The sequence below is a fragment of the Rhea americana genome, unplaced genomic scaffold, assembly GCF_003343005.1.
Source record: "Rhea americana isolate MKP2758 unplaced genomic scaffold, rheAme1 scaffold_96, whole genome shotgun sequence".
Lineage (NCBI taxonomy): Eukaryota > Metazoa > Chordata > Aves > Rheiformes > Rheidae > Rhea > Rhea americana.
Window position 1 is genome coordinate 31001 of NW_028187155.1, and position 11893 is coordinate 42893.

Below are 11893 nucleotides of genomic sequence, written 5' to 3' on the forward strand. Positions count from 1 at the left end.
CCGGCGCTGGGCGCGCTGACACCCACGCTGGTACCCGCCCCACCGACGCCGGTTCCCAGCGCGCACACTGCTGCTGGGCACACCAGTACGGACCGCGTTCCGGCACCGGGCACCGGCACCGTGTGCCCCAGGCAGCCGCTGCCCCAGCGCCGGGCACGGCAGCTCCGGGGACGCGGAGCTCGCCAGGRCCTGGCCCCGGCCCACGCCGCGGGTCCCCGAAGGACGAGGTGAGCAGGTGTCGGGCCCCTCCCAGCGCTCAGGAAAAGGGGGGCGCCCCTTCCGCCCGCCCGCTCCTCGCTGCCCCCCGAACCGCAACCGGATCCAGCTGCCGGCCGGGAGCGAGCTGATAGCTGATGCCGCTCCCCTCGCTGCACCCACTGCCGCCGGACCCAGGGCCACACGGCCAGCACTTGGGGGCCCGGACACAGCCCCCCTCTTGCCCGCGACCCCCTCTGAAGCAGAGTCCCAGCTTTGTCCCCAGCCCCTGGGGTGCCAAGTCTAGGAGGGGGCCTTGGGGGGAGYGAGGGAAACACAAATTGGGGCACAGGCTGGGGCTCCTCCTGCTCCAAGCACAACTCCGCTCCCAGGAAACAGCTTTCCAAAGCCCAGGGTGCGCCAGGGAAACCAGGAACCAGTTTGGGGCTCATTCAAGCCCTCTGCCCTCCCACCCAAGGAAAGGAAAGGTTTTGCACCGTGTTCTGGTTTTATTTACACTGCAACCTCTGTGCTGATGGACAGGGAGTGTCGCCCAGTGCCAAAGAGCCCACCTCACAACACACTGTCACCKGTTTGAAACGAAACACACACAGCAGCGGCATGGAACGAGGCCCGCRTGGGGAAGAGAGCATGGATCTGGGCCCAGGCCCTGGGCGAAGACAAGATCTTGCTCCCTCCCTGATATAAACACAAGGCTACAAGGAGGAAAGCAAAACCAAAACTCTCTCACCCTCACTTCCAAGGGGCTCAGTGAAAAGACAGGGGTCACTGTTAGCAGCAAAGGCCTCACTCCCCTCTAGGGGGGCAGAGGGGAGGGCAGTATATTGACAGAGCTGAGAGGAGAAACATCTTACAGGCATCTGACTAGTGTTTAGCTGATTAGAAAAAAATGGAAAAAGGAAAAAAGCATRGGTGGAAGGAAAAAAAAAAACGGGGGAGATCAGCTTCTCTCCTGCCCTTCAGGGCACTGTGAATTAAAAGCAGGGATGGGGGAGGCCCAAACTTCTTCCCTCRTATCAGCAGAGCAGCAGCTCCAGGTGTAGCATTTCCAGTGGGCCCAGAGCCGGGGCCAGCCCTGGCCCGCAGCAGCATTTGGGAGCACCACGCAGGTGGTGCCCACAAGGAGCAGTGCTCGCTGTGTGTCCCCAGCCACACACAGCACTAGGCCCCTCACTCTCCTCCCCCTCTGCCTGACCAGGCCAGGGCAGGAGAACGGGAGGGGCTGAGCAGGGGCCATCCAGTTCCTTTCCAGTCCCAGGAGGGAAGGGCATTCAGATGGCAGTCTGATGGCACGGCTGATGGTCCATGGGGGCAGCGGCGTTCTCAGGCGCTCTGCCAGGCACAGTTCAGATGGACACTAAAGGGGCCAAACTTGGCGCTCCAGCCCACTTGTGCAGTCTGGCTCCCGCCTCCTTTATAGGAAGCCCTCCTTCCGGAACTGCTCCTTCAGGATGTCTCTGTACTGGTCGAAGCCTCCTTCGATGCGAGTCACAGTGGCATTCTCGCATACCCACAGCTCTTGGCACACCAGGCGGATGAAGCGCTCATCATGGGTCACCAGAATTACACCACCCTGTAAAAGCACAAAGCACAGAAAAGTAACTTAGAGGACTCCAGGGCTCTAGCACAAGCTGGGGCTGTGGCACAGGGGATCCAGTTCACAGTGATGTGCAGAAGTCCAGCCTGGCTGCAGAGGATGTCAGGTTTTCACCCATTTCAGGGAAAACAAAATTCTAGAGTACTTCCACTTTTCAAGCAGTGAGCTAATTACAGCCTAGCATCTCCTTCCTTCACATGGGATAGAGACATCATGTAGGGAGAGGCACATGAAGCAAGAACATATTTTGCTTTGCTTCTTGGAGCAAGTGCAGAGTTTGTTACTGGTTCTGCAGATCTCTGATAAGCTTCAAGGACAGAGAGCCCAGGTGCAGTCAATAACAAGTCTAAAGTTGACTGGACAAGGCCCTGAGCAACCTCATCTAAGCTGGCTCTGCTTTGAATAAACGGAAGGACCAGAAACCTCCGGAGATTCCTTCCAACCTCAACTAAGCTTTTCTTTTGTAGGAAAACTCACCCAACCTGGACAGCTATAAAATAGCAAGAATCAGGTTCATCACAGTGGGATCTGCAGGCTGAGTCTTTGGAGATCAAAACTTTGCCTCCAAGAGGGCCCCCAAGCAGGGCTGAGTGCTGCACGCAACAACACAAAAGCACGTGAGAAATCACAGACTGGCTGAGATGGAGGACAAGCTGCTTTCTAGTATGCTGTTACCTCTCTCAGCCACTCAAAGTCCATACATGAAACAAACCACCAAGACAGACAGCTACAGAAGAAATGCAACAGATTCTTCCCACCATTTGTCACAGACTTGAAGCCACCTCTGGTATTGTAGTGTTCACCTTTGCCTGAGATACCAAGTAACCCCAGCTGGAGGCTGCAAGGAGTGTTGAGAAAAATGGAAAATGTCACTTGGAGAACCTTACCCGGAATTTATTCAGTGCCTTTGCCAGTGCTTCAATGGTTTCCATGTCCAGGTGATTTGTTGGCTCATCTAGGATGTAGAAGTTTGGACTGGAAGAGAAGGCAACTCTGAGCGTTGCATTAGAACAAACACAGGCTGACACCTGCACCCTTTAGCGCTGCAAGAACCTCTACACAGGGCAGAAATCCAGGCTTCYGCTCTAGCCACTCAGAGCCGTAGCTGCAGGCATTTGTGTGACCCCAAGATCTGCGTCGCCCAGCTCTGGGGGCAACTTTTAAACCTAAGAGCTCAAAGCAGCAGGAGAAAGCCACTTGCCTCTTTCCACGCAGTCCCTGCAGGGCGACATTTTCCCTCCCCACACAAGTCCCAAAGACTGGGTTTCCCAGAGAGCAGAAGGTCCTTTGACACCTGCCTTTCCTCCAGTGAGGCAGGTTCCAGGGATGCACCCATATAAAAATTAACAGCATCTGGGAGAAAATTACCAGGGCATAGTCATCTGGGCAAAGGCCACTCGACTCTTCTGACCTCCAGACAGGCTGGCAACAGGGCGCACGGCCAGCTCCCCCGAAACACCGTAGCTCCCCAGCTGATGCCGGTACTCCTCCTCTGTCTTCCCTGCAAGAGCGTGTCACAACACAGCTGTGGCACGTGAGCACCCGAGAGCCTCAGGCCTGCCTGGTGTGACACAGGATCCTTTGCTGTGACCTCAGTCCTGCGCCATGGCCAGGCAGCCTGTGTGGCACTAGCAGGGCAGGGGAGGAATTCAACAGCCACTTTAAGGCAATTCCCAAGCAGAGGGTTTGTGAGGGAACCTGACTGACACAATCAGGACAGGGGCTGCAGGACTCTGGTTGACTCCAAGTGACACTGCCCTGAATTCTCTGTCATCAAGTTACATAACATCAAGTTGTGGAGATGGAAGCTGGAGTTTTTGGCAGTTGGAAGACAGGAGGGCAGGTGAAGCTAAAGCTTGTTCTGTGACTGTGAAAGGAAAGTGGTTCACAAAGCAGACACCTACCTCTGAGACATGGCTATCGTGGAGCACTAGCCTGAGAGCTGCAGGCTGCTGGCCACAGATCTTGTGTCAGGTTGATAGCCCCTCCTGTGAACTAGCTTAGTTTTTTTAAGGCAGGCATCTGAACTTGTGCTTGACATGAGGACTTAACCCAGAGCAAAAGTTATCTCCCTGAAATACTTAAGTGACAGAGCCTTCTACTCAGACAACACCACAAAGAGCCTGGCATCGCCCAGCTCCCACACTAGCCCAGATCTCCTGGCACCTCTGAAACTTACCTGGGAACTTCTTTGCCAGTAACTCTACAGCACTAATGTTCAAGTCCAGCTGATCCACATGGTGCTGGCTAAAGTAGCCAATTTTTAGGTTTCTGCAAAACGAGAGAGATTAGGCATTGATACTTAGGCCCTGTAACCACAGCCCTCTCAGCAGCAGCTACAGGAGGGGGCACATGCATGGGTGTGCAGGACCCATCCCTGTCACTTGGGCAGCTATCGCTCCAGAACACAGCCCATCTGCACCATTCCTCCCTGTCACCCCAGGCCATCCCACCGGCTACCTGTGAGCATGTCTGATTCCTCTGACTGGTGCCAGCTCCCCCATTAGGATCTTTAGCATGGTCGATTTGCCGGCTCCGTTCTCCCCAACCTAGAGAAGCAGCAGCAGCATTGGAGAACATGAAACCCATGAAAGTACTTCAGAGAGGGGGGCCAGAGATCAGGGAATTTCAAATCTCAGATAATCAAGCTATAGAACGGGGTAGGATGAGACTCTAACCAGTGGCTCAGAGCTACCTGGAAGCTGCATTTCCATCACTGAGGACAGCACAGACAGCTGTGCTAGAAAATGCTCCCACTCCAACCCATGAGCTTAGGGATTGTCCCAGACCCATTTCCAAGCACAAGGCATCTTTCTGCTGCCCCATCCAACATAGCAGAAGCCAATGCTGCTGTCTTCAACTATCTAATAGGGAGATATAGAGAAGATAGATCCAATTTCTTCTCAGAGATGCCCAATGAAAGGATAAAGGGCAACAGGCACAAGTTGTAAATTCTAACCGGTATTAGAAAAAAAAAATCATCACATTGAGGATGATTAAACACTGCAACAGGTCCCAGTTTCCCCCACTCAGTGGGGGAGAGGAATTTGTCATTTTTTGAGCTATCCAAAACTTAGCTGGACAAGCCTCTGAGCAACCTGAGCTAACATCAAAACCGTCTGATTCGTCGGTTTTGAGCAGGGAGTTGGAGCAGAGACCTCCCAAGGTCCCTTGCAGCCACCATTATTCTGCAACCCCACATACCACACAGATGCGGGACTCCAGGTCAGCAGAGACAGAGAGGGAACGAAAGATGTATTGACTTGGGTTGTAATAGAAGTCTACTTCATCTAGCTGCAGGATGGGTGGGGAGAACTTCTCAAAGCCATCAGGGAACCTGGGAAGGCAGGAAGAGGTAAGACATGTCCAGGAACATCAGAGACCCCGCTCCCAGCCCCTGCCCCAGCACAACTGCTGCAAACACCTAAGGGAGGCTCCCTTCCTCCCAATGCCCTTGGGAAGGTCAGTCATAAGAAGGAGACACAGATCTACAGGTTTTGCCCCAAGGGGAACCAAGCCTGTAGGTGGGGCCCACTCTAGGCTCCGTGTCAGAACAAGGCTGACCCACAGAAAGCACTGGTTATCCCAGCTGGGACAGGACCCGAAAGCAGCTCACATCATGAGTGGAGTCAGTCCTCTTCAAGCAAGGGCTCAGGAACACTTACTTCATTATCACCTCAGACTCCTTGTCCACAGGTTTCAGTTCTGGCCTACAAAAGAAAATGACACATAACTGAGGTGTCCTGCACTGTGCATCTTTCCCCCTACCAAAAGCCTCAATACAGTCTCCAGCCGTGCAAAGCCTTATCCTAATACAAGCCTCCAACCAGAGACARACACTCAAAGCCCAAACCACTCCCACCCTCCAGATACACATTATCTTTCAGGTCCCCTTGGAACATCTCTGTTCCTCTCTATAAGCACTGCCCCCTCCCGATCTCCAGAGAGGAGAGGGACAGGCACTCACAGCTTCTCCAACAGCTTAAGCTTGCTCTGCACTTGGGATGCCCGGTTGGCATTGTAGCGAAAGCGGTCGATGAATACCTAGGAGAAAGGAGCATCAGAGTCACAGTCTGTTTGGCCCCAGCCACGCTGCTCTGCTGCTAAGGCTCCTGCAAAACGAGAGTCACTGCTATGGCTCATCTCAAGACTGAAGAGCAGCAAAAACTCCAAGAGCAGAGATTACTGGAAGTGGGGCAACTTGTGAGGCTCACCAGAAGCACAGTACAAGACTAGCAGAACATGCCCAGACACTGTTTTCTCACAGTACCTGGATATGTTCACGGTACTGCTGCTGAGCTTCATACTCGCGCTGCTGGTTCTTCAGTCGCTCCTCCTTGATCTTCATGAAGTTCTCAAAGTCTCCACGGTATGTATCCAGCCGCTGTGAGTGCAGGTGGATGATGTCCGTGGCCACAGCATTCAGGAAATTCCTGTCGTGGGACACCACTAGGATGGTTGACTGCCAAGTCTGGAGGAGACAGAGACACCTGAGCCACACTATGCATTAGTATCATCAAGTCAGAGTATGGGACTTGGCCCCACCACCCAGCAAGGCAAGCCACCAGGCTGAGAAGATGTGTCCATCCACCAGCTGGCAAGTCCAGCACCAGGCCAGAGCTTCTGACACCTCACAGCAGCCCTGACCAAGCTTTGCTCTGCCCCAGGGCCTATTGCCACCCCCTTACCTGCAGGTAGTTCTCAAGCCACAAAATGGCCCTCACATCCAGCATGTTTGTTGGCTCTAAGGGAAAAGAGAGAAGCACTGAGGTCAGGAAGGATAAGGATGGCTGCATCACGCTTCTTTACACAGCAAAGGCTAGTGGTCAGCATCCTGAGGTGGGGAGCTTCTCCCACAACTCAGGGAGCATGAGTCAGGGGAACTCAAATATATGGGTCAGTGGCACTGGGGCCAGGGCTCAGCCAGGGATGCTCCCTGCAGCCAATACTGGCCCCCTGCACCAGCGTCTAACCCAGAGCTCCACACCAAAGCTGGGCACCTCTACAGGATACCAGCTGAGCCCCAGCTCCAGCAATGACTCCTGCCTCATTCCCTGTGGTGAAGAGATTCTCCCCCTGCAGCCAGCTAGAAGCCAAGGTCCCATTGCAGGGATGGAGGGAAGAAGGGGACCATCTGGGGCAGGATGACATGCTGATCCCCTTGCTGAGGCATAGGGCCGTCCCTCAAGATAAGGAGAGCTCTGCTGAGCTCAGTGGGAGTGGCTGCTTGAGCAGATTTCCCAGCTGGGGACAGCTCCTCATCGTCCCCCGCTCCGCCCTTACTATGCCACAGGAGCACGGACAGCCCTGCTAGCACAGGCTATGTCGCGCAGGGCTATTTTGAGCAGGCAGTTAAAGGCCATGCTCCATTCCCACCCCCAGCAAGGGCACAGGCAGGCCTAGCAGTGGTGTTACAGGGGATTCACAGTATCGACTTACCATCCAGCAAAAGGAGATCTGGCCTAGAAAAAGAAAGACGGGTATCAGAAGCAAAAAGAGCACAGGGTTAACGCAGAGCACGTTTCACTACACACACAACTGCAACGCCTCAAACACTCCCCACCCTGAGGCTGTGTTGAGAGGATCCCCTAGCCAGCGCCCCTGCACTTCTGACAGCAAGAAGGGTTAAGCTCATAGCAAATCACTGGCACAAACACCTAGACACCTACCTAGCGAAAAGGGCTCTGGCTAAAGCCAGTCTCATTCTCCAGCCTCCGGAAAACTCTCTGAGGAGAGAAGAGGTTGCACAGAAGGGATGTTAGTGTTTAATGTAAAAAACCTTTGAGCTTGCCTGCCTGCCAGGGTCCCTGCTCCCACATTCCTACACAGCTCTTTAAGCTCTGCTGTCACCCAAAGATGGCTTGTTCCTGTAGAGATCATGGATACAGCATGAACTCTGTCAAGCTCAGCTCCTCTCCAGGCCAGGTGGCTTCGTACCCCCTGGGCAAGGGACTGCATCAGAAGTGCAGAAATAGACCCACAGCCTCCTGCAGGGCTCCCCTCCCACAGTTACAGCCGCTCTCCCTGTGTCAGGCGAAGGCATGGCCACAGCAGTGCCTGGAAGTTTGCTAAGAGAGAGATAACCCTGCTGGCCACCAGGGCTGGGACACAGGCTCTCTCCAGAACCATTATATTTTGACACCCAGAGCCTGGAGACTTACTTGGTTGTCTGTTGTTGCATCTTTGCATTGAAGCCCAGCCCAGCGAGAATGACAGATGCCCTGGGGAAAAGGAAGAGAACTGGAACCCACTTATACCATTGGAGCTGCAGAGCTCAGTCCAAGTTCCCAAACCTGCAGTCACTGTGGAGGGTCTCTGCTACATGGTTTAAGGCTGCTCTGGGGCAGGAAAAAAACCCAACAGCAGCACTTGCTTGCAAAATGCAGCTCAGCAGGGCGCAGCATCCACATGGAGTCGCAGGTGACTCACAATAAGAGACCAACTTCAAAGCTTTTGGCTCTTTGGCCAGAAAGAAAAGCACTGCCATCAACATCCCATAAATCTTCCCCAGACACCAGGAACCTGGGGAGGTCTGAGAGAAGGAGCAGCAATAATGCAAGCCATTGGCAGCAAAAAAAAAAAAAAAATCCCTCCAGCCTCTGGAGAAAGCTCAGTTACTCCCAGCCCAGTAGGGCAGTGATGGAACAAGAAAGAAAAAAAACAGCATTACGGAGAGCCCACTGTGCTCACGTGGTGGATCCCAAGGCCACAGTGTCACCTCTCCACACCACATACCCCAAACCACTGCCCCAAACTAGTGATACAGATAGATGGATAGCAGAGCCTGCAGGACTTTCTCACCTTGCTGGTGCCTTGTCTGCCTCAATCTCCTCCAACTTTGCATAGATCTCCGATAGCCTGGCACCYTCTGTCCCTTCTCCCCTGGAGAAGSACAAAGAGGAGCACATGGGACTGACTGAGGTCAAGGTTTGATTGCTARGGGTGGCTGATTTGCCCAAGCAGAACTAAAGTGGGTGAAATGCAGTCCAGCCCTGCTGGAGCCTTCCACTGGAAGGGAGAGCTCTCAGAACAAAACACTACTGTCAAGAGATTGTAGAAGGGCTGAAAACCCAGATGCAGTGTCTCACCTGCCAGCATTAACCCTGGCTGTCAGTTCCCTCTCCTCCCGCAGCAGGCTCTCGCGCGTAGTGTCACACTCCAGCACACTGTGCAGGGCCGGCGTCTCGTCGCCTGCCACCTCCTGCTCCACATGCAGGATGCTGATATGCGAGGGGATGCGCAAGCTCCGGCTGGCAATCATCTTCAGCAGCGTGGTCTTGCCCAGCCCGTTCCTGCCCACCAGCCCATAGCGCCGTCCGAATGCCAAGTTCAGGTCTGCCCCCGCAAGTAAGACACTAAGGCGAGAAAACAGGCAGGTAGCTCCTGCTCAGATTGTCTCATGGAGAGAGAGGCAACCGGCAGCCACCTGCCCCAAGCAGATTTCAGGCTGAACAGGGGCCAAGCAATCATTGGAGGCTTTTCCTGCCCAGAACTGACAGGATTAGGTGTCCACCCTGCTCCCAGATCCTTCCCACATCCTCTGTCATTCCCGACCACTTTTTGATCCAGTCTCATCACCCCAGCCAGGGCGATCTGCACTCACCGCTCGCCAAAGGACACATCGAAATTCTCGATGCGCACATCATATGACTTGTTCTTGCCTGATGACTCCATGCGGGTCTCCTTCTTGCTGGCAGCTTGGCTGGCAGATGCCTCCTCAAGGACTCTGCAGGCAGGCAGAAATACAGAGAAGGGACTTCAGCAGAAAATCTCTGACTTGGTCAGATCCAGGCATACTCAGCAAAGCTGGCTGCGGGTGTTTCCAGGCACTGTCCCATGCTCACAGAGGGCCAGAAGTCTTTAGGGAATCCCGCTCCATCCTCTTGTCCTGCTTGGCTTTCAGCCTAGCTTCTGCCTTCTCCAGTTTCTTGGCATTTACCATCTAGGGCACAAAGAACAGAATTTAAAGAAGAGAAAGCATCTTCAGCAGAAGTGCAAAGAGCCAGACTGCAAGAGAAAGAGAGATAAATCCCTTGTGCCTGGAAGGAAGGAGGACAGGAGGGAGGTAGGACAGGGGAACTGGGACAGATTCAAGTACAATTTAGGGAGGCTGACCAGGCCAGGCAGTTGGCTCAGGAATGAAGTCCTAAATCAACCTATTATACACAACAGTTTTGCCCTAGCAAGGCAAATGGTTTGGCTGACCCTAACTCTGCTCTTCCTCGCAGCCAGTGTCTCTAGTTTCAGGAACCTGGGTCAGCCAAGTCACTTTTGCTACAACATCTGGCGTTCCAGTACCTGCTCTACTATACCCTATGCCTACCCTCACCATGGACGTTATTCCTATCCCCAGTATGTTAAACTCTGGCCAATGTGCAACAAACTTGAGTTAATCGGTAGATCAATCAAGACAGAGATGAAAAGCATTTAACTGAATCTAAAGGCAAGAAGGAGCCAAATGTTTTAACCTGGCATCTGGTCTTAGCTAGCCTTTCTGTCCACTGCAGCTTACTCCTGGGTCAAGTCAAATATTTGTGGCTGACCAAGAACACGCCTAGATATTTCTAGGCAACTCTTCAGCCATTGGAGCATCTTACAGACCTGCATGCTAGAATGAAGAGTGCCTTGTTACTGGATTTGTGGCCCAGTACCTACAGATAGACTGAATCACTCYGTAAACTAAGCTGCACTCCTCAAGTCTCCCAGAAAGGCCTTCTTCTAAAACCTGAGGGACCCCCCAAGTCTTCTCTGAATCTTCTCCAGTTTTTCTGACCATCCCTTTTGAGTCATGGACAAGAGAAACAGTCAGTAAACCCAGCAACAACTACTCCGGTGCCAAAACAAGCAACAGCATCCAGCCTTCACCTAACCCACTCAGACATGCAGGGATCAAGTTAGGTCTCAGCCGCCAAGCTGCGAGTTCTTGTGCTCAGCACGTTACCCCAGGAAGGGAGAGCTCCACAACAGACCAGCCTGGTGGAGAAACTGTCCAGCTGGCAAAGCTATTTCCACCTTTGCTTTGCAGATGCACAACCATACCTCTCAAAAACACACGCGTGCCCAACACAGACGGCAACCCAAGTCATCCTGAGCACATACACAGTTCATTAGAAAAGACATTTTGATTTCCTACAGGTCACAGAGTAGTTACTTCCAAACTTCTCTGCTCTTGAAATCATGACAACCACAGCCTGTTGCAGGACTTACAATCTCCATGCAGCAGCTCTCTGGAAAACAGATGCTCCATGCTCACTCACAACTCGTAATATCTTGACATTTAATCATTAGCCAGGACTTTCTTCCTCATTGAGTATGATATGAAGTCATGCTGATAGATTCTAATTTCTCAAGGGCCAGATAGTAGGAGCCAAAGGTCCTTAGGAAGTCAAAGAAGCTGCACTCTGAGCACTACCATTGCATCAACCATACTTGGAAGTTCATTAAAAAGTTACAGCAAAATAGATCCTGTGAATTAGCACGCTGTTGATCCTCTCTACTGCCCGAGAGCAAACAGTTTCCCAAAATACGGTGAAACTCTGAAGTGAAAGAACAGTTACGTGCAGGTGTGCAGCTAGCCRCAACGGCTCCCTGCCCTGGCTGCTCACAGAGGGAGAGGTGACCACGCGGAGCGGGGCAGGCGCAGCCCCGGTGTTACTTGTCTGTACCCCTGCGGACTGTGTGGGAACAAGGACAACTCGGCCCTCTGCTTACCGAGGTCTGGTCTCTCTTCAGCAACAGCCCTGGCAACAGGTCCACGCTGGCGTCTGCAACAAGTCGCACAGTGAAAACGTGGCCCAGAGAGGCTCCAGTCAGCGCTGTTTTACACCTGCCCTYGAACGCGCGTGACTTCTCCCTCCCCTATGTGACGGGGGGACCCAAAGGACGGCTCTTGCCCTTCCGAAGGAGACGGCCCCTCGCAAGCGGCCAGGGGCTGAGAAGGACTGCCCCAGAGCGACAGCCAGGTACGGGAGCACCCTGCGCCCCAAGCCCGTCCTCGCCGCGTGCCCCTGCYGCCCCCGCCAGCGAGGCCGCGCCGGAGAGCCAGAAACCTCCCCGCCGAGCCGGGGGCACCACGGCCCC

The 11893-nt window shown here is 53.6% G+C and overlaps 2 protein-coding genes across 2 annotated transcripts in view; both read right to left on the reverse strand.

The window, feature by feature from the left end:
- LOC146584212 (PHD finger protein 13-like) overlaps window positions 1-818 on the reverse strand; it is a 6810-nt gene extending 5992 nt beyond the window's left edge. Inside the window, exon 1 of the mRNA XM_085325099.1 lies at window positions 773-818. Within this exon, the coding sequence (XP_085181225.1) occupies window positions 773-818 (46 nt within the window). The remainder of the gene's footprint in view (window positions 1-772) is intronic.
- ABCF3 (ATP binding cassette subfamily F member 3) lies at window positions 685-11587 on the reverse strand. Its single transcript, XM_085325061.1, has 18 exons — window positions 11525-11587; window positions 9658-9755; window positions 9417-9539; window positions 8902-9168; window positions 8615-8695; window positions 7975-8034; window positions 7483-7539; window positions 7253-7275; window positions 6502-6557; window positions 6084-6284; window positions 5781-5857; window positions 5479-5523; window positions 5018-5150; window positions 4274-4362; window positions 3993-4084; window positions 3182-3314; window positions 2701-2788; window positions 685-1789 (listed from the first exon to the last, which is right to left on the reverse strand). The coding sequence occupies exons 2-18, from the start codon at window positions 9753-9755 to the stop codon at window positions 1631-1633; spliced, it is 1782 nt and encodes a 593-aa protein (XP_085181187.1). The 5' UTR covers window positions 11525-11587; the 3' UTR covers window positions 685-1630.
- Between the last annotated feature and the right edge of the window lie 306 nt (window positions 11588-11893).